This window comes from Selaginella moellendorffii, unplaced genomic scaffold, assembly GCF_000143415.4.
Source record: "Selaginella moellendorffii unplaced genomic scaffold, v1.0 SELMOscaffold_50, whole genome shotgun sequence".
NCBI classification, from domain to species: domain Eukaryota; kingdom Viridiplantae; phylum Streptophyta; class Lycopodiopsida; order Selaginellales; family Selaginellaceae; genus Selaginella; species Selaginella moellendorffii.
The window spans coordinates 540,580-568,093 of record NW_003314311.1 but is presented as its reverse complement, the minus strand read 5'-3'; the positions used below and the strand labels follow the sequence as shown (position 1 = coordinate 568,093).

The following is a 27,514-nucleotide window of genomic DNA, read 5'->3' as shown; positions in this document are numbered from 1 at the left end:
CTCCAGCAAGCTCAAACAAAACTTTGTGGGTTGTACACGAATCAGACAAACTTAGTGCTAAACTCACGGCGCTATTTCTCGAATCTCATACCGCCAAAAGATCTCATAAAAAAGTTTATAAATGAAAGGGTATTGGTTTGAGTATAAAAGAACAAGGTCGGCTTGGCATGTTTAGGGTTTGACATGTTGCCAGACGACTTATTGAAGGAAATTATTTCAAGGGCAAGTGTTGTGAGGCTTGATGGTCTAGGTACTTCTACTGGAAAGGCAATTGGCAAAGGGGGTTCTTCTGGAGAAGTCGAAGATCAGTCGAAAGACCAATCTTTTCAGATGATAAAGCTTCCATGTCAGATATTAGGGCAGGCAGCAGTTTCATGCCCTACTGGAGATCATAGCGATGAGTGGGACGTTATGTGTTGCATGGAGGGGTTTGTGATAACGTATTGTAGAAAGCTTGGAGAAGCTCACTTGTTCAACCTTTCAAATGGAACTAGTCATCCCATCACTTGGCTCACCAACTTTATGAACAATTTACAAATGGTGTATCTCAGAAATAATATCTACGTTGCTGCTGATTTCAAGTTGCAAAAATATAACCCGCGGTTGGACAAATGGAGTTTGCAACAAAGACTTCCTTTAGGTTGCGAGTTGGAGAGGTTGCTTGTGTTACAGGATGGGATTGTTGGGGTTTTTAAACGCGAAAGTTTTCCGTGCGGAATTAAAACAGTAAAGCTAGAATGGAGGTTTCTAGATTTGGATTACAAGGGTGTTAACAAGAAAGGGTGGAGGCCACCGTTTGCAACGGACGTTATTGAAGATGGTGTGATCCCGGGTATAACAACTTTAAACAACGTTGTGCTAGTAATGGTGAAGTGGTTCCGTGACACCAACACGAATTGGCTCTTCTTTTGGAATGAAAATGAATCTGATTGGGAATTTTTGGATGGAAAGCTGGAAGGCAATCCAGTAACCAAATTGGTTGCGGTTGGAGAGAATGAACTTTATGCATATACTTCTCCAGGAGATTTGGTCTCAAAAATCAAAATACATTGGGATAAGAATGGCCATGTATCTAGTGTGGATTGGGAGAGTTAGAGACTTGGTCTCAAAAATGTTAATGGCGACAGTAGAAAATAAATGAATGAATAAAGAGAAATTTCATACCACGCCAGGTGCAGGCTGTGAAAGTGCACACAGCTCAACATTGTTATCGAAAGTGAGAAAGGCCAAGGCAGATTTCTTATGCTATTCCATTGAGGTTCGAAAGCCATTCGAAATCACTTGCTCAGGCTGTAGTTTTCCTTGTTGTGGTGCAGAGCTCTTCTCAATGGCGTCGACTCTTATCCATGCTATGTCATTCACTGCCAGGTTTTTGAATGACTGGAGTTGCGGAAGAACCCTGTAGAGCTAGACAGGCTCATTTAGACACGGGATTTATGGAGCCTGGTTTCGAAGGGGAGAGAGCTATGCAGCTGCCTTGCTCCACATCGCTGTAACTCTTGTAAGTAAAACGAAGTTGAGACAGTTGTTGTTGGGATTAACAGCGACGTAAGAGACCTTTATGTTTGGATAGATCGTGGACAAAAATGACGTACACCTTGAGCCAAACTCTGCTCGTTTTATGCTTATGCCTTCATAAAATGGGCCAAGCTCATGGATGATCCTGCACCAAAATGGTTTTAGTGCAATGGGAAAGCCTCTGGGAGTAACATTTTGCACAAACGAAAAGATAGACTCAGCTTGCAAGCCATACCGACGGTACTGGAGTTCAATTCCATGTCATCAGCTTCTGGTTATACGTACTTTTCCCGCTCCTAGAAAGACATGAAAATAAAAAAATATCGCAATGGTGAGAATCCTGGCATTTGCTGTATATGTGGTATCATAACAGTGAAGAAGGCACCAATCTAAACCACACTCTGGGAAGATCCCCGGTGACACTTAGTACTGTTTGTCCCATTTGAATTCCAAGAGACAACGCCAGCCTAGTGTCGACATCAGGCCCGACATGAAAATCTTTCAAGCCTTCGTTGTCCGGGCTGATCACCTTTCCCGAGATTCCACCTGGGAACAACAGGACCGAATGTCATCTGGTGTTTGTCAGAAAAGAAAAACATAGATAGGGTCACTCACTTGGTCGTCGTGGATTTGTAGTAACGGAGAATAATGACTGGCTGGAACTCCCCATCAGAGCTTAGGAGAGACACACAAAATGAAGAATGCTCTACCTCGTCGTTGCGCCAACGGACTTGAATCAGCGTACATAGCTCAGGCTCGATCATCCTCGTGGAAACATGGTAGTGGTGGCCATTCAGTCATCGAGATGTTGTCTCTCATGGCCTGGAAAATCTTCATCGCCTCCTCAATCTTCCCTTGCTTGCCCATACCCGTGCAGCAAACACGAGAAAGTGCGCATAACCTCGGCCTTGACCATGCGCCTACACTGCACAATTAGACACGGGTTCACTCGGAAGCCAGGAAGAAAAGCAAAAGTGCTGGAAACGTAAGAAACTCATCGTGACCTCCAGGTCCTGCTTCTTCAATTTTGAGAAGAACACCCGAGCTTCCTCCCTATGACACGGAGGCAACGCTGGCCTTGACGCCTCGAAGATACATCTCCTTGAGCTTTGTAATGCATCAAGATATTGTAGGTGACAGAAATCCACTTCTTCCTGTCCCGGTAACAAATCCAGCTTGCCTGAAATGGATGCTCACAGTTTGCAAGAGTAAGATGAACGCAGCAACGCACCTAAAGCACCTAAAGCAAGACAGATTCGCAAGTATGGGTCGAGATGAAACCAGTTTTGGATCCAAGACTATCGTCATCGTCTGGACGGACCATCTAGTGCCGAATTCGGATCGCTACAACCTGCTGCGGCGCTCCTTACGCTCATCCAGCTGGTGTTTGTCGGCACGAGAGCACTGTATTCTGAGGTAAGGATCAGCGTGTACTACTCCTTGACGCAAAGCAGCTGGACATAGCTTGCTATCGTCAAGCTATCACTGGCGATCTACTTTGTTGCTAGGGTTTGGTCCGGAGTGATCGAGAACGCGGCAATCGATCTTGCCGCCCAGTCCGGCGAGAAACACAGCTTGCTTCTCATGTAGGGCTGCATCTGAGTCGCTCCTCATTCTTCCGGCCACTGTATACGAATATGCTTTGCGAGCACCGCTGACACTGGCAAAGGTGAATGAATCGTTTTGCTCGTTTTGCTCTTTATTTTATGTCTTCTCGTGCGTGCTTGTGCACTAATATCTTTGTCGGGATGCTGCCAGTGTTTTATTCTTTGACTCCAGACTACAGTCCACAGGAGCATGGACATTGACAAGGTCAGTAAGTCATTCTCAATCAGGCATCCTTCTCCTATTGTTTCTAGCACAATATATCTCGTTTCACATACACGATTCAATTGTATGGTTAGCGTGGATATCTGCTCGGAACGTACTGCTCCCTAGGACGAGGAAAACCTTTTCCAAATGATCTTGGTAAGACATCCTTCCGTTGAGATTTAAGTTAGCGTTCATTTTCGACAAGCAGGGGTGTCATACTCCTCAAAGTGAACACTCTAGCTTCTTCCAGATGCAGAGAGTACGTATTTCCAGCAAATAGTATGCCCCGGAGGTTCTGTGTAACCTTCAATTTTCAATGTTCTTTCTCGGAAGTCGTTTTACGCGCCATGCCTAAAGCTGGTGCGTTTTGCAGTCAAACCAGGAATCGGCGGTTTTCTGGGTGTTGCGAAAGACACCTGCGATACAAGCCAAGGTCTGGTTTTTGTTCACTGCAGTTACTTGCTTGTTTCTAACTGCAGCAATCCATTCCCGCGCAAAGTCAGGCCGCGGAAGCTTTCAACTTGCCAGTCTTCTACAATGGCTGAGTTTGGCCTTCCTAAAACGTTTATCCAGGTAAAGTCGTGTCATTGCTTTCGTGATTATAGGCAGCCAAAGTATGCTGACTAAAACACCAGGCAGGAACATATATATTGTGGAACTATGAAGTGCAAAGATATAAGCTCAGTGAGTTTCTCCTTTTGATTCCTATGACCACAGCGTTTGCCTCAAGCCCGCTGGTACAGAGTTCTGCAGTTTGCTTGATGGCCGCAAACAGTTGCTTACAGTAGCAATTGAGACCGGAAGGCATCGAGCGTCTCCCTGCTGGAGCTTTTGTGGTGAGTGTATATCTCTTTGTTGTTCAGAATAAATTGGGATACTCTTTATTTCAGGTCGATTCTGGCGGTTGCGATCACTAGAAGCTGATGCATCACATGGACCGTGAGTATGACCATGACCGGCAGGCCTTGATGCCATCGGATTTTCATCTCCGTTTTTCCGGTTTTTGAGTGACAGATGCAGACTTTGTGCAGAATGTGACTCCCAGGTATGGAACCAAGGCCCCCCGTTTCGAACTTTCACTGAGCTGGTACTAATTCATATCACTTACCGGTGGGCTGGGTCACAGTTTACGCTCGGAGAAGGCATAGCGTTACAATCCGCCAGGGTAAGGAGCATGCTCATTTGTGCGTAGATGTGACGTTCGGCCTCTTTTTCACAGGAGTCGAAAGCTCCTGGAATGGACTGGGGAGATCTTTGGAAAACGATTACCATGTTGCGACGTTCTGCATGGCTATCTCGAGAAGCTGCTTTAGGAGACATCACCGCGGTTTGTCCCTTCAAGCTCTTCCGGACGATGCAGCACGAAGGCGTCCGGCCCGACAAAGTCACCTTTCTGCTCGACGTCTGCAACAGGAGCTCGTTATCTCCGCTGGGCTTCCTCCAGAGGCGCTGCTCCAAGTATTTGCCAGGAACGGGGACAAAGATGCTTACGCTCAGACCAGGAGGCCGGGATGAACCAGGAAGGCGTCAAGACCGGCGCATCTTCGATAGTTGTGCGAGCCTATGCGAGCAGGGAGTCCGGGCTCACGAGGCGAGGAATTCACCTCTTTCGGGAACACTCCGTGGGAGAATGGCGGCTTCGACAGGATGCAGGAGAAGAATCTATCAACGCACCGAAATGGCCAGTCTGGAGGACGCCAAGCTCGTTCCTTCGAGCTGTGAGACAATTCTCGACGTTTAAGCCATTCTTGTTAATTTACATTGTGGATTAATGGTTAATTAATATATATATCGAGACGTTGAATTACAAGATTGGGGTTTATGTTTGATTGAAAGAGAGGCGAGAGAGAGAAGCGCGATGCAAATGATTCATGCTGTTGAATGATTCATGCTGTTGTGTTCGTGGCTGTTCTCTCGTTTGTCCCACTGATCTTCACGGGAATGTGGATGGGTACTGACAGTGACGATGAGGTGGAGGAGAGCTAGCACAATTTCGCGTTTCTTCCCCGTGCTCCAAATGCAAAGGAGAAGAAGTTTCGGGGCAATCTCTGATAAACCACCTCTACAAGCGTAAGCGCTCCATTCCAATCATTTCAAACATTTCTTTAATCTTTCTTTCTTTGCAGCTCCGCCACCGCCTCGGTGCCCCCATCGCAGGATCTACAAAGGTTCTTTCATGTCCCTCTCTTTCTTTCTTTCTTTCTTTCAATCCCTGTGTGTTACAGTGCTGCCGGGGCCGCCTCCACGGCTGCCATCGCCGCCTCCACCGCCACCGTCGCCGCCTCCACCCCCACCGTCTCCACCGCCGCCGTCGCCACCGCCACCGTCGCCGCCTCCACCCCCACCGTCTCCACCGCCGCCGTCGCCACCTCCTCCATCACCGCCGCCGCCAACTCTACGGTTCAGAGGGCGAGTAGCAGCTAGGACACCTCCTTTGCCTGTCCACACCTGCGAGGAGCAACTGCTTCAGAAGGAACCGATTAAGAGTCTGTTCAAGGTATTTTACTGCATTTTTTTTGGTGTTTCAGAGCTGCATTTCCAGAAATTCCTGGGCATTGCAATCCACAATGAGAAGATCAAGAAGGATCAGTTGAATCAAGGAGTGATGAAAAACCTAGTATGGCTACATCTTTTCAATGTCATTTCACACTCAGCATAATCAGTAAGCTTTCATTTCGTTTTATTCCTTTTAAAAGTTTAACTGTTTTTTTTTAAGCTTCAACATGCTTCTGGATGCATCGACTTCTTTCCAACAAGATTTGCATGCTACAGCCACCACCGAGGAGTGTACGGGTGTGTTGCTAGAGCTGGAGAAGCTCGTAAACTCCACTTTACCCCCCCAGTAAGTTTGCTTACATTTTTCCTTTTTTCCGGAGGTAACTCTTTCTGTTGGGAGCTCCCCCCTTTTTCCTGTCACCTCCGAGAGTTCGTAATAAAAGATTCATGACTTTTTCCTTGAGGCTGACTCCTCTCCGGATCTTTGACGAGGCCACTTCTTGGCGCTCGCGCTGGTAGCTCTCGCCTGGATAATTCCCAGGACGTGGCATCAGGTTCTTGTTTGCCTACTGACGCGCATGGAGTTTCAGTGATAAGAAATGCCGGGTCCAGGTTGGTATGATTTTTTCTAGGCTTGCATTCCGTAACTTCGTTTTTTTGTGATTTGCAGTTCATGCACAAGCTGCCGAGGTAAAGCTTGTGAAGAGTTTGTACTTCAGTTATGGGCAAGGTTGGCACAGATTCGATTGACATGCGTACAAGCTGATGCAGCTCCAGCTATGTGGAATGCATCGTGATTTGCGGCAGAAGTAGAGAATCAGTTTCACAAGTCTTCTAAATCCGTAGTGACGAGACGTGGATCTCAAGAGTCAGATGCAAGTCAGCAGGAGCTGATGCACAGATCGTCAGATGCTGAGGATAAGTCGACCGTCGTTATGCGCGACAACTGACTGACTCCTGGATTTCAGACAGCTACTGAGGTACTTCTAAGATTTTGCAGAACTGGACTCTATTGAACGGCCGTTTGGGTCCTTTCGCTGTCTCGCAGTCATGATTTAGCTCAGTTGCTGCAGAACACAGTGCAGCAAGTGAAAAGTATTCCGCGCGTGGAGACGACGAAGGTGCCGTGGACGGCTGCAAGTAAGAGCCTGCATCTTTTCTTTTGTTTTTCGTGCCTTACGCCTTCGTTTCAGAAGTTTGCATCGCCGAGCTTCTTTCAACTGGTTGACATTTCTAACAGTTCCTGGCTCTGGTGAACCTTCGCAGCTTTTCTTTCAAGCCAGAAGACAGTGCCAAGCTCAAAAGGTTTGTTGTGGATAATTTGATTGCTTACTTTGACTGTTTGAATGCTTCCAACCGTTACGGAAGATTTTGTTCATGTTAGCGACCTTCTGATAGTTTTTGGAACATTGGTCTATGTCAAGGCAGTTCCTGTGGTGAGGCCTGGGATACATTTGTCGCGCGTGGTATATGTCAAGCAGTAAGCTGTTTCTTCTCTGGGAGCCACTCATTTACATTTCGTAATTAGATGACTTGAAAGCAATGTACGAAACTTTAATCCTTTGTGTCTCAGATTGCATCATTGGAGATTCGAAAGCTGCTTTACCAATCAGCACCTGTACCTGGAATGAAAGTAAAAGGCCGACTGACCAACTTGTGGAATATTTGTGGCAGGTCTTGATGTGTTTCCCTGGCGAGCTTAAAGCCAGGAGCACGAGACGGATTATAGAGGTTTCTAACTGAATGTGCTTTTTGCAGATGGAATGTAATTCATATGACCTGGGGAGTTCCCGGGTAAGGCGAGTGCGTTCGGGAGGGAACGAGTGAGAACCTAGCAGTTGTCAGCCACATTCTCACAGAGAACCTGATTTAATCTGACGGCTGCTAACGGTTGGATCAAGTTAACAGGCAAGCTTTAAGAGGTTTTAGCTAGATATTTAAGAGGTTTTAGCTAGAAAACAAAGGGGAAAAAGGCTTGATCTCCAGGGGATGAAAGGAAAGATAGTGCTGTGAATTAATATGAAAATAATGAATGGAAATAGGGATTCACAACTTGGATTCCCCCCTTGAAAGGCTGGTGGTTCTAACTACCAGCATATGTTAATAAATGGTATATGCTGTGCATGATCAAGTTTATGCAGCCTTGGGTTTAAGGTTGGAGTTCCTTGAGCCTAGGTTTTTGGTTGATATAGTCTGCTCCCCTAATAGAATTAGACATTGTCTTCAGTGTGAGCATAGTCAGTTTCCATCGCTTGTTGCTACTATTGCTCGAGTCAATAGAGGTGACACTTCTACTGCAGGATGTGAGTTCGTGGTTGGGGACACTATCTAGTGGATCTGTCCCATCTTCCTGGAGCTTGGCTACTTTGGCCAAGAGGGTGGTATGATCATCCTCGAGCTTCCAGTAGTGGGTGTTGATTTTATCGTACTTGAACTTGTAGGTGAGTTCGTGAGCTACTGATGGCTGCTTGGAGATGATCTTCTTGATGTCCCAGAGGTCAGTGCAAATCTACTTCATCTCCTTAAGCTGAGTGTCGAGCCGGTGGAACTCCTTCTTGATTGCTCCCCTGTATATGAAGGAGTCTTGCTTGAGAAGGTCCTATGTGATGTTGGCTGGTGTTGGGAAGTGGTTTGCTTGCTCATGGTGCATGCATTGATTGAGGGCTTTGAATAACTTGCAGGTGCAGTAGCTCAGGTCGCAGAGTTTATCCTCATACTCCTTCCTGATCTCGTTGTAATCATGGCGTACCTAACTTTGTGGCTGAGGCATGGCTGCTGCTGCTGCTCCTGCTCCATGATCCTTGTGTTCCTCGCTAGGGTTCACTGTGTTCTTCATCCTAGGATGTGAAGTTGCTGGAGGCGTAATCTGCTTCGTTGGATGTGGGTGGCGTGTTCAGTCTGGATTCTTTGAGGTTGTTGGAGATGAGCGTTTTGGATTGATGCTGGATGAACGGCCCAGATGTGGCGCTGAAATTAATGTAAATGGCCTTTAGCCCTGCATTGGTTTATTCTCAAATATGTTTCAGAACACCACTAGTTTATAAATGCTCACAAGATTCTTCAACCCAACTCGCCCAAGAAGGTGGTGGGCTCATTTTTGCACCAGAACTTGCTCCCACCAATCACTCCAACTCACTAAAAACCCTCTGAAGACTTCCAGTATAGTCAAAATCACTAGTTTCTATAGCCAATAGTGAACAATTCCAAAATTCCCTCCCTAACACTAGAAAGATCTGACAAGCTTGAAATCTTCTCACAACTTCTTCCAACACACTTAAATTGGTACTATTGGGTTAGGAACATTATGTATCCATAGTAGTTCACAAGTTACAAAGAGATTCCACTCAAAGAACACTCTTCTTTTGAAATAATATAGAAATTTGCTCCTAAGACCAAAGGGTTGTGATTGGATGAGGTCTGGCTTCATCCTTGACTTTTTATCCTCTAAATTTAAGATTCTCATACTATAATAATGCCCACCATTTCTTGACTCACTTATATTTGTTTTATATGCTTTGGCCACATTCTTGCCAGCCCCAGAGATCTCTGATTCCTTTCTATCAAAATTATGATCTCCCACTAAGGATGAATCTTCTATATTGTTGCTGTGGACTTCTGCCACCTCCATGTTTTACTAGTGAAGCTTCCAGACTTGTCTATTTCATGATTTGCCATGTGGCTAAGTTTTGTCCCAATCAAACCAGGATCTTGATCAATGCCTACATGATCCGGTGTGACAAAACCACATGGAGGGAGATTGATCCAGATAGATTTCTGGGGAGTTGTGTGGATGTCAAGGGCCAACTCTTGCCGTTTGGATCCGGGAGGAGGAGCTGCCCAGGAATTCACCTGGAGATTTTGATCCATGTGTTTGACTGGGGTGGACTGGACCCGGCGTCCCTGGCTATGTCCGAGTTGCTGGATTGAGCGTGCCCACTTCTCCGCTCAAGCGTTTAATATTAACTAATACAAACTGTGTTTAATGAAGTAGTTTCAGGGTGCTTTCACGCATGGATCTGGTTCAAATAAAAAACTGAGAGAAGTGGCATGTGATTGTCAAGAGGAGCACAAAAGGTTTTAAATTTATAAGGCTGAGGCCATCCTCCAACCAGCATTGATTCCAGGCAATCTCCAACATAGTTCTAGACCCCACCTAGAGTTTCTAGCGGCAATGAGAATGGATAGAGAATGTGATGGGCAAAAATCATACCTGCAAAAAAAATAAACTATAGGAAGTTCCATGCATTTAGAAGCCATGGATTGGAAGGACTTAAAAGGTTGACACAGAGACTCTTGAGAAGTGCCAAAGCTCGCTACCTTCTCAAGAATTATCTCCTCACAACACAATTAGGCTATTGAAGCTCTTTCTAAGGCCATCCCTCAAGCACTTGGAAGCACCACCTTTGAGGTATGAACTCCTCAACCTGTGAATGAAAGTGACATTAAAAAACCAATCAACGGTGTAATACATGTAATTAACAGCCTGCACCCACACTTGACGGTACAACAGTTTATCAACAGTGTAGTACATGAGATCAGCAACCTACACCCACCCTTGGACAATACAATAGTCCAAGTCAGTTCTAAATCAGTAGGATTAATCCATGTATTTGGCTTGGGCTGTTCCTCTTCTTCCTCTCACCCACCCTGGCTACCATCCAGTTTGCCAAAAGCAGTTCTAGGCACTAGGAGTGCTGCCCACTAAGGAGATGCCGCATATAGATTCTTCAATTACTCCTGGAGAGTGGAACTGGCCAATGGATCTCTTTGACAATCGCTTGCAAGGACTCGAGCCTGGAGATATTCTCGTCTTCCATGAGCTTTCCACTCGCTTGAGTTCCTCGCGAGCCTTGTCCATGAAATCTGGGTTCTTGATTAGCTCCGCCATTGCACAGTCTATATGAGAACAGCCGAAGTGTCCGTTCCAGCCGCGATCATGTCCTGCAAAATTCACGTCAACTTTCCCATCCAAAGAAAGATTTTCATACGAATTTCCGTTGCTACAACGTACGAGCGAAACTGCCTTGAGCGAAGCGTCCGTCAACTCCCCCGTGGAGGTCATCAAGTCAATAAAGTCCTTCGGCTGGCTACCAAAGTTCTTGCGATGAGTGTCAATCTCCTTTGGTCGATCCCGTGCTGGACTTCTTCGATCTTTGCAACCTGCGTGTCCATCCATCCCAGCCACGGAACAAAATCCCCAATGTGCATGCTACCACCGAGCTCAAACGCCCGAGTGATTGCCCGGTTGAAGAACAGCACCTCCTCATCTCCTCCTTGCTCGGGTCGCGCTCCCGGCCGAGTAGCTCTTGCTCCACCATCCTGGCGACGGTGTTGAACGTAACATCCTTCACCATTGTCGACAAATCGGCCTCCCGGCCCTCCTCCGCCATCGCCAGGAGCAAGTTCTCGGTCTCTTGTTTGCGAATGGGCTGGACCCGCTTGGCCGTGAGGAGCCGGAGCTTGCGTATACATATTCAATGAAAATGAGGATCTCTCCACCCCTATTGCTCGTTAATGAATTCATGAGACAAGCTATCCAACTTGCTGAGTGCTCAATCTAAGCTTTCCGACAAGGTAGGCGATCCAGGCTTGCTCAAGGCGACGATTCTCTCCAAAGTACACATCTTCCGGATTCATTCCCGTAGCCGAAGTATCTCCCCGAAAAGACTGGGGCCCCGGAAGAAATCGCGACGTCTTGGAACTTGAAGAGCTCTCTCGCGGCGTCCGGGCAGGAGACGATGAGCGCATCAACTTGCCCGAGCTTGAGGTACACGAGTCCTCCATCCCTTTAGGAGAGATCGAGGAGGGAGATGTGAGGGAGCTTGCCGAGGAGAGCCAAGATTGGAACGTAAATTCTCGGTGTTCTTGGAGAGAACCAGCTTGTGGAGGATGAATGAGAGTAGCCGAGTAGTAAGCTCCATTGCTGCTAGCCATACTAAGCTTCCAAAGGAGTTAAAACAAATACAACACTCCCTTTTTCTTTTTTCGAAATAACTTTTCCTGAAAAAAAGGAACTTCACATAGATTGATGAAGGAAAATGTATGTACCTGATCCTCGAGATCGACAGACAAAGAGTCGAAAGTTACTGCTTTGTGTGACTACGAACAAGCGAGGCTCTCTCGTGTCTCAACGCCAGTGATCGAGTTCGTCCCTGTTGCTCGCTTGCAAAGCTTGAGACGCTGGTAGTTGTCCAGGATTGCTTCTGTGAAATCGGCTCCAGTGATATCTGCGCCTGGAAGAAGATCATGAGTAGGACATAAGAACCAGGAATGCTAGAAAAGCTACCATCAAACTGTGAACCAGTCAGTATCGCATTCGTGAAAATTGCTGCATTGGAGGAAAAGCTTAGCGAGAAGAATTCAAGACCCAAAAACTTAGGAAGAGTCAAAGCAATCCATGAGACGTACCGTTTTGTAGATTCGTCATTCGGAACACGACCCGATCAGCCAAGGCTTGAACCCTGTTTGCAAAACGTGTATAAGATTTTCCATGAAGAGACAAGTACCAGCTTGTGTCTTGAAGATCACCACCTTCGAATCCCGCAAAAGTATCAGTGCTGCTGTCGAGGTTTGATCCTCTTAGATTGATCTTTCTGCAGTCACAAGCTGGAAAAATTCTCACTCTTTAAGATACTTGAAAGTGAAAGAAGAAGAAAGTGAAAGAAGTGAAAGAAGTGAAAGTGAAAGAAGAAGAAAAGAGATTCCCACTGAAAGAACAAAGAGGAAAGGAAAGAAACTCTTACCTGCGAAGACAGCGCCTCTAAGGTCTTGTCCTGAAAGATCCGCCCCGCGCATGCTAGCATGATCGTAACTCTTGACACAAAGATACAAAAATTTAATCTAGCTTCTCTAGAAAGGATCTTTCTTACCAGGAACTCGGCCAGAGCACAATAGGGAGTCGCGATCGTGGCGCTAGCGATCGAAATGGCTGCCAGCGGCCCAGCCAGGGACAATCTCTTTGCATTGTAGCTCCTCTCCTTGGAAATCTGGAAGAATCACAGAAATTCTAGCTCTAGATTGATCAATCGAAGCGTCTACCTCTCTGGAAGAAAGACTAGGGCTAGCGCTCCTCGAGGCGCTGGAGATGACCACCACATTGGCCATGGAAGGCGCGATAGCTGGACATTCTAGCTCAAAATCTCGCCAGGAGATGAGCGGTTGCGATCTTCGCGCGGTGGCCGCTGCCCTAGAATTCAATCCGTCCGTCGATATGGCAATGGTGGCCCGTTGCTGCGCCATGCGCCTAGCGTCTTCGCGCGGCCTCTCTTCTTGTTCTTCTCCCCGATCGCCGATCCACTCGCAGCCGTCTCGATCGGCGCTGGCGCTCTGTAATCGGCATTCTGGAGGTGGGCTGGAGCAGCGTCGATGCGATTCGTCTCGAAATTTCGCCATCGGGAGCTTTTCTCGATCGGCAGCTCGTCGGCCGTGTATGGCTCTCGGCCCCAAGCATCCAGCGCTGGAAATGGGAGGGATTTTCAAGGGCGTGTCGACGACGCAGACGATCCAGCAGCACAGCTCGGTGGCGGGAGCGCTTCCGGACGAGAATGAGGAGCAAGGGCTCATCTCCGGTGGTTCTTTGAGGAGCGACGATGGCGCTGGTGGTGCTGGACGTGGTGGAAGTGGCGGTGGTGGCGGGGGACAGGGTGATCATCATTCACAGAGTGGAGGAGGAGGAGGTGGAAATCCAGTTCTTGCGTGGTAAGTTCTTTGTTTTTTTTTTTTTTTCTCGATTTCCTTCCTGGCTACTGCCAGGTACATGAAATTGCTCGAGGAGAGGCCTGTAACAACGAAGGCAGTGACAGCGGCTATACTGACTTTCATGGGCGATCTATTCACCCAGGTAGATCGTCTCGCATTCTTTGCTCTTTATGCTCTTCTTCTTCCTGGTCTGACAGGAGGCTTGTGAAACTTTCAGCTTGTTATAGAAAAATCTGGTGGCATTGACATCAAGCGGATTGTCGTGATCACAAGTTTGGGATTGATGCTCGTAGGCCCTACGCTTCACTTTTGGTAAATCACTGCCTTTTGTTTGCTTGTTTGTTTTCCCATTGCTCGATCGTTTGATAAACTTACAGGTACTTGACTTTGAGCAAAGTAGTGAAAATCGGTGGAGTGAAGGGAACTGGCATTCGACTTTTCCTTGACCAGGTTACTTTCGTGATCCTCCAACTTCTCGTCCAACCTTCAGTGTTATTTTTTGTAGCTTTTCTTCTCCCCGCTCTTTATCGGAGTATTTTTCATTTGCTTGCTTACATTGGAAGGGCGGCCTTCAGATATCGGTCCGAAACTAAGCCGGGTTTGTATTACTATTGTGTTCTCGCTTGTCTCCTAATGCCTGCGAACTTCCAGGATTGGCCATCAGCAGTCATTACCAATTGGAAGTTGTGGGTGCCGTTCCAGTTTATCAACTTCATGTTCGTTCCTCAGAAGCTCCAGGTTGATGTTTTCTTGTGTTCTGACGAACGTGGATTTTGACAATTCTCTTGGATACGTAGGTCGGTTTTAGCAATATCGTTGCTCTAGTCTGGAACGCCTACCTATCTTTCGCGACGCACACCGAGGTCGACTCAAAGAGTCACTGAAGAGCTAAGTTTTTGTTGTGAAGAGTTGGAGGTGGTGTGTTGGCCGTTTTTGCAAAGGAGGCCTAACAAGCCACTAACTCACGTGAATTTTTCTTCAAGTTTTGAGTTGAATATACACATACGGTTTGATCTTTTGCAAAGCTTCATCACAGGCAAAGGAGCTTATTCTTCGAGGCACGCCACGAGTTCCATATCTTTTTCAGCCAAGTTAATGTAAGCCGCTTCACATTCTCCCCGTCAAAACTCCCGTATTAAAGCTCGCTCTTTCTTGCCTCGCAGGAGTGTGGTCGATCATGGCAGCCTCGTTGAGTGGCAAAACCTCGTTCTTGCATCTTTGTTCATACTGTTTCTTCGTTTTCCTCTCAATGCAGGTTGAAGCTATCGTCCCAGGCCTTTCGTCCAACCGGTACGAAGTTTTGATCCTTCAATTAACGTCTCTCAATTATCTTTTTGTTTTCCACAGGACGCGGAGTTTACTGCAAACTTTGAGCACAGGCAACGCTATAGACGATTGCCGAAAAAGTGCCGTCGACTGGAACAGCGATCGAATGCACATGGCCGGCTGTGGAATCGGGTTTGGCAGCGGTGCCTTCGGCGGAGCTAACGGGAACTACTACACGGTGACAGACCCGAGCGACGATCCACTGAATCCACAGCCGGGAACGCTCCGATACGCAGTGATCCAGGAAGAGCCGGTGTGGATTGTCTTCCAGAGCGACATGACCATCACTCTCCGGAACGAGCTCGTAGTCAACAGCCACAAAACTTTAGATGGACGAGGAGCAAGCGTTCACATCGCCCACGGCGCATGCATCACGATCTTCCGGGCTAGCCGCGTGATCATCCACGGCCTAAACATCCATCACTGCGTCACGACCGAGGGAGGATGGGTGGCGACCAAGCCGGGCCACTTAAGTCACCGGGGCCGAGCCGACGGCGATGGGATCCGGGTGTTTGAGTCGCACCACGTCTGGATCGACCACAACAGCTTCTGGGAGTGTCACGACGGCCTCGTCGACGTTCTTCACGGCTCAAACTTCATCACCATCTCCAACAATCACTTCCACGACCACGACAAGGTACGTGTTCTTTTAAGTTGTAGCTCTTTTCCTAGTTTTTCTTTCCCTTCTTGACTGGAAACTTGACTGGAAACTTATGTAGGTGATGCTTCTGGGCCATGCTGACGAGTCGGAGCTCGACCATGATATGAAGATCACGGTGGTTTACAACCGGTTTGGACCCAGATGCGTGCAGCGAATGCCCAGGTGCTTTATTTTCCCAGTTCTTCGATAGAACTCTTGAAAACTTTATTCTATAGATGCCGGTTTGGATACTTCCATGTAGCAAACAATGACTACCACGCCTGGGAGATGTATGCGATCGGTGGTAGCGCTCATCCCACGATTATCAGTCAAGGAAACCGCTTCCTTGCCTCGGACAAACGAGACGCAAAGGAAGTAAGTCCAATATCTCGCTGAGAATTTTCTTTGGCACTGACAAAACAGAGAGCACAGATCACCAAGCGCGTCGGCCACGCCGGGGATTGGATCTCCATCGACGACGTGTTCCTGAATGGAGCGTTCTTCGTGGAGTCGGGGCGGGGAGACTTGATCTCCAGATACACCCCCGAGCAACAATTCGAAGTGAAATCTGGAAGCCAAGTTACGGCGATGACCGCCGAGGCAGGAGTCCTAAAGTGCCAATCCAGTCTCGCAACTTGCTAAAGTTCTTCCTAGTGGAAAGCCAAGGTAGAAACGATATAGAAGTCGAGTGATTGAAATAACCAAAACTTTCTTTCAAAGGCACATCATACTTTCCTCTACTCATCGTCTTCGGCCGCGTTGAGTGCTTTGATCCGGTTGATGAGATTGGCCTTGCGCTGCTCGTAAGAGAGCTTCGTGGGTTTAACCCTGGAAAGACAAAACCAAAGGAACCATGTCAGTGAAACCGACATATAATCCAAAGGAAGTATACTCACTTCTTGTGAGGACCGTGATCCTTCTTTGGTGGAGGCTCCCGGGGGCTTGGGTCCTCGCGAATCGCAGCATGGACCTTGGTGTAGAGCTCTTCCAGGCTCTCCGGCTCAACGCCTTCCTTGATGAATTGGCTGAAGTGCGATTGGTACTTCTCGGGATCCTCATCTTTTAGTTTCTGGAAGAAGAGATAAACGTGAGCTCTCCACAAGAAGAATGAGAATGAGAGGCCTCGAATACCAGCATGTAAGCAGCAACGTGCCCGCCATAGATATACTTCCGGTGCACTTCGGCATTCAGGGACTTGTCCTCCTTGCTGTAGCCGGCGAAACGCTTCTCGCTGTGCGGGATGTCTAGTCCACCGTCCAATGCACCCTGTGAAGCAAGAAAAAAAGAAACTTTGTAACAGAGGAACTCGAAAAACTCGACAAACCTTCAAGGCACCAAAGACTCGGTTGCCCGTTGTAGTCCGGACCAGGCCAACATCAAGAAGGGCCCTGAATGGACGCCTGTTCTCGTCCAGAGTTTCAACGTTGTAGTCCTCACCATTCACCTGTGTCCCGAGCGTAAGAACAAATAGAGAGAAAGAAGTAAAACTTACATCAGTGTTTCCCTCGTAGATGTCAGCCATGCCCATTTTCGTGAGCAGCCTCCTTGCCAGCAGCAGCCCCGTGCAGTAAGCTACAAACGAAGTCATAGAAAACGTGAGAAAAAAAATGGTTTGGCAAGGCAAAGATAGAGAATTACCAGCCGCGTAGTTTGTGAGGCCAACCTTGAGACCATAGCGCGGCAATTCGTGCGCGTAGGCAGCAGCCATGATCACATCTCCAGCAATAGTAGCATATGCGATCTGGGCCACAATGTCCTTGTTGGACTAACACAAAATCAAAACAAAAAACGTAAGCTTTTCCAGTTTTCCAAAGGATAAAGGAGATAGAACTTACAAAGCGAACGACGAATCGGTACTTCGGTGTGTTGTATTTGTTCTTGTCCTGATTCGTCAAGCGCACCCGAGCCCGATAATCGGTCTTGCCCTCTATGAAGCGAAGAGAAATGTGAAATTTCAAGCTCCAAGAATCCAAATCGTTACCTCTTCGGCGGCGGTACTTGACCTGGTACCTCTTGTAGTAGGATTTGGATTTCTGCGCCCTGGCGACTGCCTGCGATGGACGAAAATTTAAGATCTAGCGGCATTGATCCACAGGCGCTTACCATGGCTGCGCTGCCAGAAACCCACTAGAACCCTAAGCGCTAGAACCCTAAACACTTGGGCGGCCGCAAGATATCCAACGGCTGAGATCTTTCAGGGTTCACGGGGTAATTTTCCCGCCAAATAGGTAAAGCGAAGGTAAAATCAGGGCTATGGTGATGGTGGAAGATTGAGGATCGCCCTAGCGCCGGAGGATTGGATCCGAGAGGTATGATGCTACTGCTGGCGCTTCCCAAAACCCTAGCGCCGGTGTTGATTGGAGGAAATGCCGCTCGGGCAGTGAGTGCCAGGGTTTGATCCAAGCTCAATGGAGTTCAGCGACACCTACAAATACAGCGGCCCCTGTGCGTTCTCTCCGAATGCTCGATTTCTCGCCGTCGCTGTGGAGGCCAGGCTTGTAATTCGCGACGCTGTGAGCCTCAAGGTACTGTGATCTCTTTCTTTGCTGGTTTTGTTCTTCTTTCCAATGCAAGTTCTTTGAGTTTTTCTTTGGAACTATTTTTGTTTCACAGGTCGTGCAGCTCTACTCTTGCCTCGATAAGATCAGCCATGTAGAATGGGCACCCGACTCGGAGTATGTTCTTTGTGCGCTGGTCAAGCGCGCGATGGTGCAAGCTTGGTCGGTCTCACAGCCCGAATGGACGTGTAAGATCGACGAGGGTCCTGCCGGGATCGCTCACGCGAGATGGAGTCCGGACAGTCGACACATTCTCACCACCTCCGACTTCCAGCTTCGTCTCACGGTTTGGTCTCTCGTGAGCACCGCGTGTGTTCACGTCCAGTGGCCCAAGCATGCTGCTCGAGGCGTGTCCTTCACTCAGGACGGGAAGTTTGTAGCGATTGCTACGCGCCGGGACTGTAAGGACTATGTTCACTTGCTGGCGAGTAACTCTTGGGAAGGAATGGGGACTTTTGCCGTGGATACTGTGGACCTTGCTGATCTTGAGTGGTCGCCAAACGATAACACGATCGCCGTTTGGGACTCATCGCTCGAGTATAAGGTAAGTCGCTCTTCTTTCTTTCTTTTTTCTCTTGTCAACCATTGTGTTGTTTTTTCCAGGTCCTTGTGTATTCCCCAGATGGCCGTTGTTTGTTTAAGTACCAAGCTTACGAGAATGCTCTGGGTGTAAGAACAGTCGCATGGTCGCCATGCGGCCAGTTTTTGGGTGTAGGTAGCTATGACCAGATCGCTCGCGTTTTGAACCATTTGACATGGAAGCCCGTTGCTGAGTTCACGCATACGAGCTCCGTGAAAGGACCAGCAACTGCTGTGGTATTTAAGGTACGCGTTTACGTTTGTGGTTTTGCTTCTTACTCATGCGAGTTTCTCTGAGCAGGAAATAGAGGAGCCATTTGACATGTCAAGCCTGTATCTGACTGATGACAGAGAGAACGAAATTTTCCAGAATGGTACGAGTATATCATATCGTTGTGTTGAGATGGACGACGCTTTAAAGTTGCTGTTTCCACTCAGAAAATTCTGGCGACTCTCATGTACGAGTGCGATACAAAGTTGCTGATATTCCAGTCAGGATTGCTGCTCAGAAGCCGCCCGCCGACAAGCCAAATCCAAAGCAAGGCATCGGTACGCGTTTTTTTTTTTTTTTTTAAAGCTTATATCGTGACTCATGGTTTCCAAAAACATAATGTGATCGCAGGTCTGTTGGCTTGGAGTGCTGACAGTCGATATTTGCTTAGCCGCAACGAAAACATGCCAACAGCACTATGGATATGGGACATCTCCCGGTTGGAGCTCGCAGCGCTTTTGATACAGAGAGAACCAATCCGTGCTGCTGCTTGGGACCCAGTGTCTCCGCGCCTGGCCCTGTGCACTGGAAACTCGCAGCTCTACATGTGGACTCCCGCAGGAGCTTGCTGCGTTAACGTTCCACTTTCAGAGTTCCTGGTGACCGATCTCAAATGGAACCCGGATGGCTCGTCACTGGTGCTGCTCAAAGACCGAGAAGCTTTCAGCTGTACGTTCGTACCGATGCTCTCCGAGTTTGAAGGTGAAGAACAGGTCAGCTAAACTTATTTCTAGCTCGTTTAGATGTTATTGATATGTTATTGATATGTTAACAACATCATTGTAAGCTTTGAGTTTCACAGATCTCCTTCCAGGTAGCTCTTTTCTTCGTTTCCTTTCTTGTTCTTGATCTCATGTCGAGCTTCTGCAGCTTTAAGTTCCATAGCATTTTTCTTGGTATCAAGTTTCCGGCCTCGTCCGAGGTCAGCTAAAGTTTTTCATTCGGCTTGAGTTACTTGGTATGAAGAGAACAAGTCACCTCTAGCTAGTTTAGATGGTAACGTGATTGTAAGCTCTGAAATTCACAGATATCGTTCCAGGTAGCTCTTTTCATTTTTTTCTTTTCTTGTTCTTGATCTTTTGCAGCTTCGAGTTTCATAGCTTTTTTCTTGCTTCCGAGGTCAGCTAGAGTTTTCCATTCTCTTTTCCTAGCTCGAGTTAACTTCGTATCAAATTTTCTATCAGGTCAGCTGTGGTTTTCCTGGCTTGAGTTACATGGTATCTAGTTTCCTATCAGGTCAGCTATGGTTTTGAGTTACCTGATATCAAGTTTTCTATCAGATGCTCGAGGTTCTAACGCGATCTAAAAGTTCTCATGTCGAAGAGATAGCCAGCGCTGTCCAATGCAAGCACCACCATGCTCGAATGGCTTGCCTCGACGATTCAATCACCAGCAGCAAATCCTGGACGAGCTCTCCTCCATGGATGTGCTCTCGGCGCTGGACTGGATGGACCACTCGCGCCTCCCAATCACAGTCCCACTCTACGAGTCCCTCATCCGGCGCTGCGCGAATCCACACTCTCTGGAGGCCGGGCGATCCATCCACGCCCACATCCTCCGCCACGGCTATGGCGGCGAGCGATTCCTCCTCAACAGCCTCGTTGAGATGTACTGCAAATGCGACAGCCTGCGCGACGCCACCGCCGTCTTCGAGCTCGTCGCCCGCGAGAGGATCGCGTTTCCCTGGAACATCCTCATCGCGGCAAATGCCCAGAGGGGGCAAAGCCGCGAATCCATCGCGCTCTACCGCCGGATGAGCTGCGAGGGAGTGAAGCCCAACGCGATCACGCTGGTGAGCGTGCTGGGCGCCTGCGCGAACCTGGAAGACCTAAAAACCGGCCGCGAGATCCACCGCTCCCACGTCCTGGGAGGACGGAGCCGTCCGTACGAGCGGCCCATGCCGGTGGACGCGGTCATGGCCACCGCGCTGGTGACCATGTACGGGCGGTGCGGCAGCGTCGCGGACGCGCGGGCGGTGTTTGAGGGCATCTGCGGGAGGGATCTCGCGGCGTGGAACGCCATGGTGGCGGCATATTCCCGGAATGGGCAAATGGCCCAGGCGGTGCTGGTGCTGCGGCGAATGGCCGTCGAGGGCGTACGGCCGGGCGAGGGCACTTTCGTCGGGATGCTGAGCTGGTGCTGTACGGTGGGCGCCCTGGACGAGGCCAGGTCCATCCACGCGCACATTCTGGCCACTGGGCTCGAGTCTCGGCCCACAGTTGGGACCACGCTCGTGAGCATGTACGGCCGTTGCGGCAGCCTTGGCGGTGCCGTATGTGCTTTCCAGCGGATTCGAGACAAGGACATTGTGGCCTGGAATGCGATGATCGCGGCGTATGCCCAGAGCGGGCATAGCAGGGACTCGATCCGGATATACCACGTCATGGACCTGGAGGGCGTTAGGGTTGACAAAGTGACGCTCATTGGCGTCCTGGATGCCTGCTCCAGCCTCGCGCTCACCTCGAAAACGCGGTTGGTCCATGCTCGGATTGTGGACACTGGCGTGGAGCTGGACGTGGTGCTTGGAACTGCGCTCGTGAATGCCTATGCCCGTGGAGGGCATCTCGTGGATGCTGATCTCGTGTTTGCGGAGATGGAGGAGAGGAACGTCGCGACGTGGTCGGCGATGGTAGCAGCATATGCCCAAACCGGGCATCCCGACCGGTCCTTGGAAATGTACCGGGAAATGCAGCTCCAAGGGCTCCGCCCAAACTATATCACCTACGTGAGCATCCTCTTTGCTTGCAACCACGCCGGGCTCCTCGACCATGGTCTCGACTACTTCGCGTCCATGGGCAGAGACTACGGGATCGAGTCCTGCGAGGAGCACTGCAGCTGCATTGTGGATTTGCTGGGCCGGTCCGGGCGGCTAGACGAGGCCGAGGCGCTCATGGCCAGCGTTCCGTACAGGCTGGGAATATCCGCGTGGATGTGCCTGCTCGGGGCGTGCCGGACTCACGGTGACGTGGAGAGGGGGGCCCGCGTGGCGAGGCGGGCCTTCCAGGTGGAATCCGGGGAGGTGGCTCCGTACGTGGCCCTGTCCAATATGTATGCCGGCCACGGCATGTGGGACGAGGTCTCCAGGGTACGGCAGCTCATGGCCAACACTCTGGACAAGTCCACGGGCAAGAGTTTCGTGGAGATTGATGGGCGGCTCCACGAGTTTATCCAAGGCGATGAGACACACCCTGAGAAAGATTCCATCCAAGCCAAGATCCTGGAGCTCGAGCTAGATTCTCCCACGGTTCCTTTGTTCCACTGCCTCCACAGTGAGAAAGTGGCCGTGGCGTTTGCGATGCTCAAGACGAGCGGCGAGATCCCCCTGCGCGTGGTGAGCAGCCTGGGAATATGCCACGAGTGCCACGCCTTCATGAAGGGCATCTCCAAGAGATGCCGCAGGGAGATCGTGGTGAGGGACGCCGAGATGCTCCATCGGTTCGACGGTGGATCTTGCTCGTGCGGACGTTAGCGAAAGTGACACGCGGCCGCCTCGCGACGTGGCGAAAATGTAGGAATCTTAGCGGCGCCCACCAATCACGTTGCGGTATTTTGAAACACTCTCATTAGCTTTGTCAGGTCGGCATGCTAGGTAATGTCATGATTGCTGTATAGGAAGGATTAGTATATACATGTCCATGCATGCATGCCCGTACGTTTATACCTTTTAAAAATATAGCAAACTACCTTTTAGTGGAATACACCTGGCATTTTTATTGTCAATCCTCGGTTATATTTATCTTTACTTAAGGGCCGGCCACTACCCTCGTTCCAATCCAACGGCACGCGATAGAGCTCTTTATCAGAATATCCTTCCGCAACGGAATATACCGTGGAATGGTTAAAAACGTGTGCGTTTATATGTCGTCGTGCATGCATGCACGCACGCACTCACTCGACCCCATTTCTTCGGCGTGATCCAGTCGCCCCGCGAGTGATTCGGCGCTGCGCTTGGCCGCGATCGAGGCGCCAGGGTTTCGATTAGATAGGCATTGCGGTTTTCCAGGGCCAGGGCGCCGCCATTGCGCTGCGTGGTAGATCATACAACCCTGGGACTCGTTTGGTGCTAGGGCTCGAGTGATCCATCGCAGGGACGAGGTGCTGGCTATGGCGTCGAGCGGCGGCGGCGGCGGCATCGCGCAGCTTGCAAAGGTACGCCGCCGTGAAATCTTTTGCGCGCCGCGCGTCTCGATCTTCGATATTACGGCCTGGCGATCCATGGCTTGCGTGCGTCGCACGCCTTGCGTGGGAAATTTTGCTCGCGTCCTGTGCATATGGCAGCTTTTCTTCCCCGCTCGAGCTTCTCCTTCTTCTTCTCCCCTTTTTTGACTTCTTTCCCTCCTGCGCTTCGTTTGTGTGAGTGTCTTGTGTGCGTGTGGAGTGATGATCTTTGGAAGCGTGCATTGTGACTAATTCCTTGTGAAAATACTCTTGCAGTGAGGATCGCGACACTCTGTTTGGGTTTACGTGGACTTGGTCGTGACTATGGACGAGAAACTAGTATAGTACAGTACTAGGAATGGGGCTCTCATGAAGAACAGAACACACAGGGACAGGGAGAATAGGAGATAGAACGAAGATGGGGGCCTCTTAGTTTTGGACAGAGGAGGGGCTGGGCAGTTTTCTCTGCGGTGGACGGTGCTGCAATGGAGCCCACACGGCACAAAGCGTGCATGAATGTCAGATGTGAGGCGATCGAGAGCGCAGCATGGAAGCGAGGATGGCGGCTCCGCTCCGGCGACCGAGCTGATTTATGCACAGACTGTGGGTATGTGATTCTATCCTTCACGTAGTGGCTGCCTTCTTTAGCTCTCTTCAGGATTAGTGTTGTGGTGTTTTGCATCTTGGGTTGCTGTGAGCTCGGCTGATCCTGCAAGTCTCACCCACATCACGTTTCTTTTTTTCTTCAGTCGCGAGAGACCTTGACTGTTTTTTCTCTTTCTGGTTTGCGGTGTTACCAGTTCGGCGTTTGAGCTGTCACGCTTTTGCGAAAAGTTTCATGCGTATGATCCCGGGTGGAGAAGTTGCATTGCGTGCGGAAAGGTAATATAGCTCTAATGTTTAGAAGGATCGGCCGCTTCCAAGTAGTCGCAGAGGGTTTTACTAGAGAGCATGGGATGCATCGTCTTTTGGAAGTTCACGTCTGACCAGTGTTTTGTGTGAACTTGCAGGGTCTGCATTGTGGATGTATAGCTTCCATTCATCTTTTTGTGCTTTTGGATACGGGAGGCGTTTCCTGCCGAGGTTGTGTCGATCTTAGAGAGTCTCGCAACGTGGTGCGTAGCTTCTTTTTTCTTTTTTCTGATTTTCCATTGTTCTCATTTCCTTTTTTTTCAGCAAGGCATTTTGGGGGGATTCTCCTACGATAGTGACTTAGGAAAGGAGCAGGAAGAAAACCTTATTCTCAAGCCAAAGTCTGAAGTAGATTTCGAGCAGAAAATGGCGGGGACCGGTAGCGAAGACGAAAAGGTTAGAGGTGTCGCAGAGGGATTGTCGGCAAAACGGGAAGTGGATACTTACATGGAAGAGATGGAAAAGCTAGCGGTTACAAGGGAATCACCTGGAACTCAAACCGAGGTGGCGAGCCTGAATACATCTTTAGGCTTGGGGATGGGGATAAAAGTTGATGACACAGCAGCTGGTAATCTTTTCCAAACGGAAAGTCCAGCTTCAGGTGGCGAAACCAAGGAAAATCCTTCGAAGTATTCACCGATTCCATATCGACCACGACATCGGCAGGTTGGGAAGCAACCAGTTCCACCGCGTGTTCCGCTCTCAGGGGCTGCACCTGAACCAACTAACGACCCGAGAGTTGCACGTCCTCCTGCTGATAGTAAAGGCAGGAACCAGCTTTTGCCTCGCTACTGGCCTCGGATTACAGACCAGGAAATTCAACAGTTCACTTCTGGAGAGTAAGTTGTTCGTTCTCCTTTTTTCTTCTTGTTTTTCTTATGACTCATTTGTTTCCAGCTCTAAAATTACACCCCTGTTCGAGAAAGTACTCAGTGCCAGTGACGCTGGACGTATTGGACGATTGGTTCTTCCAAAAGCATGTGCGGAGGTCTGCATGTTCTTTTGTCCTTTTCATTGGCACTGTGCGACTGTGTTTTGATGCAGGCGTATTTTCCCACGATTTCACAAGCTGAAGGCCTTCCGCTAAGAATTAATGACATCAATGGGAGGGAGTGGCAATTCCAGTTCCGTTTCTGGCCAAATAACAACAGTCGCATGTATGTACTAGAAGGTGTTACACCATGTATACAGGCTATGCATCTCCAAGCCGGTGACACAGGTATGATACCCATGACAAGTTTCTGTTTCATGTCTTCAACAATGCCTTTTCTGGTTCCAGTCACTTTCAGCCGTCTAGAACCAGAAGGAAAACTTATAATGGGATATAGGAAGGCACAGGTAAGCTATTTACTACAACAGTAACATGAATGAATCTGGCATAAGCCTCTTCAGGATTCTGGGGACGGTGAGTACCCCGGTGCTAAACAGACAGATTACAAATCAAAAGCCAAGGAAACTCAATCAACTCTTTCAGCGGATAAAAGAAGGGGTCGGCCTCTAGGAGCAAAGAGCAAGCGACTTCGTCTAGATAGTGAAGACTCATTGGAGTTGAAGACAAGCTGGGAAGAAGCTCAGGAGTTGTTAAGACCGCCTCCCGGGGTCACGCCCAGCTTCGTCACTATCGACGGCCATCAATTTGAAGAGTACGAGGTACTTCGGTTTGTAGTCATTCTGCATGCATTTAAGCTGTATGGACAACCTGCAGGAGCCTCCTGTTCTTACGAAGAAAACGGTGACGAGGACCAAACCTTCGGGGTAAGAAGCTCTCAATCTCGTTCTTCCACTAACCTCTCGTGCTCTGCAGGGAGCAAGACCGCTGGGTGCAATGCGATGATTGTGCAAAGTTTAGGCGGGTTCCTCTTGACATATTTATACACACAAGATGGACTTGTACCGACAACGTCTGGGACTTGAAAAGGTAGAGAGATTTCTATACAGCATGCAGAGTGAGTGCTCACGTCTGTCCTTTGTCGCCAGAGCAAACTGTAGTGCCGCGAAGGAGCTCAGCAACGAAGACATGGACCAGCTCATGGACAGTATGTCAGGTAAAGCCCAGCAACGAATGTGATTAGAAACTGATAAGCATGTGGTGTGTGTGCGTATATATAACAGGTAAACCAGGGAAAGCGGCCAGCTCGCCATCGGGATTGGATGCCTTGGCAACTGCTGCGGCATTTGGCGACGAGAAGGCAGCATCTCCTCCGCCACCAGCTGCGACAACAAAGCATCCCCGCCACCGTCCGGGTTGTACATGCATCGTCTGCATCCAGCCTCCCAGCGGCAAGGGTCCCAAGCACAAGCCGACGTGCGTGTGCAACGTCTGCCTGACCGTGAAGCGGAGGTTCAAGACGCTGATGATGAGGCGGAAGAAGCGGCAGTCGGAGCGCGAGGCGGAGACGGCGCGGAAGAAGAAGGCGTGGGACAAGGACGACGGGGTGGCCGCGGCGGCGTCCCCGGCAGAAGCCAAGTGGCTCAAAGGCAACAACAACAACAACAACGTCACCACCACGCCGGAGAGGGGCCAGCAGCGCTACAACACGAGAGAGGCATCGGCACCGCCAAAGGCGAGCCCGGCATTGCCAGCGGAGAGCCCGAGCCCGAGTCCCAGCCCGATCAACCCGATCAACCCGTTTGTGACGGAGCGAGGTAAGACGTTTCCATTCCCAGAGCTGCTGGGAGCGTTTGCGTCACCGCCAGTTCCAGGGGGAGGAGTAGGAGGAGGAGGTGGTGGTGCTACTGCTGTGGCGGATGAGAACTTGGCGGGGAAAGGAGGGATTGATCTCAACAGCCAGCCGGAGCGGGACGAGGCGGCACAGCAGAGCAGGCTGAGTATGATGAGGCTGCTGCAGGACGCGAGCTTGCCGCTGGATATGTATCTCAAGCAGCAAGGGATGGCCAACCTTGCTCCAGGATTTGGTGGTGGTGGAAATGGTGGTGGGAGTGGTGGTGGTGGTGGTGGTGAGCAGGTGAGTGATGCAAAGCAGCAAATTCAGCAAGCAGCAGCAGAACCCTCCTCTGTGCAAGATGGTTAAAAGAAAACAGCAGAGCAGGTTGGAGAGATTATTTATCTGTGTTCAACATGGTTGGGTGGTGGTTTTTTTTTATCTTATTTTTTTGATACTGTAACAGGAAGCAATAGAGGAAGAAAGACATGTTTCTTTGTTTAATAATTGGTGATCAAAGTTGATAATTGTGGCTTCTAGAATTTGTGTTTCTTTTCTGATAATTGGTGGGTTCCAGAATTTGTGTTTCTTTACTTTAATATTTGGTATATTAGTTATCTGATACAAGCTGATAACTCTTTACTGAGGCATGGTTCTAGAATTGGTCTGTTGGAAAGAGGAATGAAACTTCTTACTAGTCCAAAGCTGCAGATTTGTATAAGATTTTATCTGCAAGGACATACGAATAGTCCTACTTATAATTGGGATTTGTTCTTGGTTTTCCTAGCAGAGCAGAACGTAGAAGCATGGGTCAGCCGGTGCGAGGGTCCGTTGCCGTCAAGATCCTGGAAGATATTGCGAATTCCTGCGGCGGAAGCAAGCG

At 49.2% G+C, this 27,514-nt stretch overlaps 7 protein-coding genes and 1 long non-coding RNA gene across 9 annotated transcripts; 6 read left to right on the top strand and 2 right to left on the bottom strand.

The window, feature by feature from the left end:
* The first annotated feature begins 5,664 nt into the window (after positions 1-5,664).
* On the top strand, positions 5,665-6,287 carry LOC9633874. The gene is made up of 3 exons (XR_002993765.1): positions 5,665-5,827; positions 5,906-5,992; positions 6,047-6,287. It is a non-coding gene; the product is annotated as an uncharacterized LOC9633874 (long non-coding RNA).
* A 5,638-nt stretch (positions 6,288-11,925) lies between these two features.
* LOC112350448 (thylakoid lumenal protein TL20.3, chloroplastic-like) lies at positions 11,926-12,621 on the bottom strand. Its single transcript, XM_024686672.1, has 3 exons — positions 12,570-12,621; positions 12,235-12,432; positions 11,926-12,059 (listed from the first exon to the last, which is right to left on the bottom strand). The coding sequence occupies exons 1-3, from the start codon at positions 12,619-12,621 to the stop codon at positions 11,926-11,928; spliced, it is 384 nt and encodes a 127-aa protein (XP_024542440.1).
* A 102-nt stretch (positions 12,622-12,723) lies between these two features.
* On the top strand, positions 12,724-14,542 carry LOC9633873. The gene is made up of 7 exons (XM_002981712.2): positions 12,724-13,524; positions 13,579-13,666; positions 13,742-13,836; positions 13,902-13,974; positions 14,030-14,122; positions 14,176-14,262; positions 14,322-14,542. The coding sequence occupies exons 1-7, from the start codon at positions 12,911-12,913 to the stop codon at positions 14,406-14,408; spliced, it is 1,137 nt and encodes a 378-aa protein (XP_002981758.2). The 5' UTR covers positions 12,724-12,910; the 3' UTR covers positions 14,409-14,542.
* Positions 14,543-14,570: 28 nt separating this feature from the next.
* On the top strand, positions 14,571-16,230 carry LOC9648178 (putative pectate lyase 2). The gene is made up of 6 exons (XM_024686636.1): positions 14,571-14,621; positions 14,688-14,814; positions 14,872-15,487; positions 15,570-15,673; positions 15,727-15,865; positions 15,923-16,230. The coding sequence occupies exons 2-6, from the start codon at positions 14,702-14,704 to the stop codon at positions 16,130-16,132; spliced, it is 1,182 nt and encodes a 393-aa protein (XP_024542404.1). The 5' UTR covers positions 14,571-14,621; positions 14,688-14,701; the 3' UTR covers positions 16,133-16,230.
* On the bottom strand, positions 16,160-17,710 carry LOC9633872 (60S ribosomal protein L5-2). Its single transcript, XM_002981633.2, has 9 exons — positions 17,594-17,710; positions 17,472-17,541; positions 17,326-17,417; positions 17,129-17,255; positions 16,983-17,062; positions 16,815-16,934; positions 16,622-16,756; positions 16,387-16,559; positions 16,160-16,318 (listed from the first exon to the last, which is right to left on the bottom strand). The coding sequence occupies exons 1-9, from the start codon at positions 17,594-17,596 to the stop codon at positions 16,228-16,230; spliced, it is 891 nt and encodes a 296-aa protein (XP_002981679.1). The 5' UTR covers positions 17,597-17,710; the 3' UTR covers positions 16,160-16,227.
* A 30-nt stretch (positions 17,711-17,740) lies between these two features.
* LOC9648330 (WD repeat-containing protein WRAP73) lies at positions 17,741-19,701 on the top strand. The gene is made up of 6 exons (XM_002981710.2): positions 17,741-18,015; positions 18,104-18,592; positions 18,652-18,873; positions 18,929-19,001; positions 19,066-19,176; positions 19,250-19,701. Exons 1-6 carry the CDS (start codon positions 17,899-17,901, stop codon positions 19,618-19,620), a joined length of 1,383 nt encoding a protein of 460 aa, XP_002981756.1. The 5' UTR covers positions 17,741-17,898; the 3' UTR covers positions 19,621-19,701.
* Positions 19,702-20,823: 1,122 nt separating this feature from the next.
* On the top strand, positions 20,824-22,596 carry LOC9648329 (pentatricopeptide repeat-containing protein At3g12770). The gene has a single exon (XM_002981709.2). The coding sequence runs from the start codon at positions 20,835-20,837 to the stop codon at positions 22,365-22,367; it is 1,533 nt and encodes a 510-aa protein (XP_002981755.2). The 5' UTR covers positions 20,824-20,834; the 3' UTR covers positions 22,368-22,596.
* Positions 22,597-22,751: 155 nt separating this feature from the next.
* On the top strand, positions 22,752-27,168 carry LOC9648177 (B3 domain-containing protein Os07g0563300). 2 transcript variants are annotated; one of them, XM_024686622.1, is made up of 13 exons: positions 22,752-23,047; positions 23,333-23,663; positions 23,857-23,938; positions 24,067-24,171; positions 24,233-24,807; positions 24,866-24,956; positions 25,013-25,187; positions 25,248-25,306; positions 25,352-25,618; positions 25,674-25,723; positions 25,773-25,886; positions 25,946-26,013; positions 26,081-27,168. In XM_024686622.1, the coding sequence occupies exons 2-13, from the start codon at positions 23,542-23,544 to the stop codon at positions 26,998-27,000; spliced, it is 2,628 nt and encodes an 875-aa protein (XP_024542390.1). In that variant the 5' UTR covers positions 22,752-23,047; positions 23,333-23,541; the 3' UTR covers positions 27,001-27,168. The 2 variants fall into 2 exon arrangements, with proteins under 2 accessions (XP_024542390.1, XP_024542391.1); XM_024686623.1 differs by having other exon boundaries at positions 22,753-23,047; positions 25,361-25,618.
* Positions 27,169-27,514: the final 346 nt, after the last annotated feature.